This window comes from Sorex araneus, chromosome 6, assembly GCF_027595985.1.
Source record: "Sorex araneus isolate mSorAra2 chromosome 6, mSorAra2.pri, whole genome shotgun sequence".
Classification (NCBI taxonomy): Eukaryota; Metazoa; Chordata; class Mammalia; order Eulipotyphla; family Soricidae; genus Sorex; species Sorex araneus.
This window is the reverse complement of record NC_073307.1, coordinates 108,084,896-108,086,240: the sequence shown is the minus strand read 5'-3', so window position 1 is coordinate 108,086,240 and position 1,345 is coordinate 108,084,896. Positions and strand designations below refer to the sequence as shown.

The following is a 1,345-nucleotide window of genomic DNA, read 5'->3' as shown; positions in this document are numbered from 1 at the left end:
TAGCCTGAGAAAAAGAGTTTCAGTTGATAGAAAAGTGAATTTTGATGACACACTTTAAGGTTGAGTTCAGTTTATTGTTTGACTCTCAGTGTGGATATGTGGGTATGTGGAGTAAAAGGAAGATGATTGTTTTGGTCTCCCACTTGCAATATTATACCAGAAATATCATTTTACCAAATGTTAAGTTTTACATTATTTATATTATGTTTCAAGAAATAGCACAGTATAGTCTTCCTCCCAAAATCTTATAAAGGAAATTCTTGAAATGATTAGTACTGGATGGAAGTGTTTCCTAACTTCTCTAATTTAATTCTATAATTTTGGGGGGGGTTATGCACATCCAATGTCACATCCAACAAATAGTGACATCTAACCTAAAAAGGCTAAATAAAATATGAGAGAGACAAATCAGAGCCAGGTGACAGAATTCTTCCTTCTGGGACTCTCTGATGACCCTCTCACCCAGAAGCTTCTGTTTGTCCTATTTTTGCTTGTCTATCTGGTCACGGTGCTTGGAAATCTGCTGCTTATGTCCCTAATATGGACTGACTCTCAGCTTCATACACCCATGTATTTTTTTCTCTGCAATTTATCTCTGGATGACCTCTGTTTGTCTACCATCATAGTTCCTCAGGTTCTAGCCCATTTGCTATCCAGGAACAAGATCATTTCATTCACACGTTGTGCGGTTCAGCTTCTACTATCCCTTATATTTGGCTGCACGCAATGTGTCCTTCTGGCAGTGATGTCCTATGACCGGTATGTGGCCATCTGCAACCCTTTGCATTACTCTAACATCATGACATGGAAGGTATGTGTCCAGCTGGCTGCAGGATCATGGACCAGTGGCATTTTTGTGTCTGTGATGGACAGCACCTTCACGCTAAAGTTACCCTACCAAGGAAGCAATACAATTTCTCATTTCTTCTGTGAGGCCCCTGCAATGCTGGATTTAGCATCTGCAGACACTCATACAACAGAGACAGTGATTTTCATCATGGGGGTTGTCATTCTCCTCATCCCTGTTTCTCTAGTTCTGGTGTCTTATAGCTTTATCATTGTGACTGTGGTCAAGATGAAGTCAGCTGCGGGGAGACTCAAGGCATTCTCTACCTGTGGTTCCCACCTCATTGTGGTCACTCTTTTCTATGGATCAGCAACTCTCACCTACATGACACCAAAATCATCCAAAGAATTAAAAAAAGTGATGTCGGTGTTCTACACAATGGTTCCCTGCATGATTAATTCAGTCATCTACAGTCTGAGGAACAAGGATGTGAAAGGAGCTCTGAAGAAGATAGCCACAAAGAATTTCCCTTGCAGACTTGGATTTCTCTACTGTTAG

General features: G+C 40.7%; 1 protein-coding gene across 1 annotated transcript; it reads left to right on the top strand.

Moving 5' to 3' along the window:
- The first annotated feature begins 382 nt into the window (after positions 1–382).
- On the top strand, positions 383–1,345 carry LOC101542152 (olfactory receptor 2D2-like). Its single transcript, XM_004613692.3, has one exon. It carries the CDS (start codon positions 395–397, stop codon positions 1,343–1,345), a length of 951 nt encoding a protein of 316 aa, XP_004613749.1. The 5' UTR covers positions 383–394.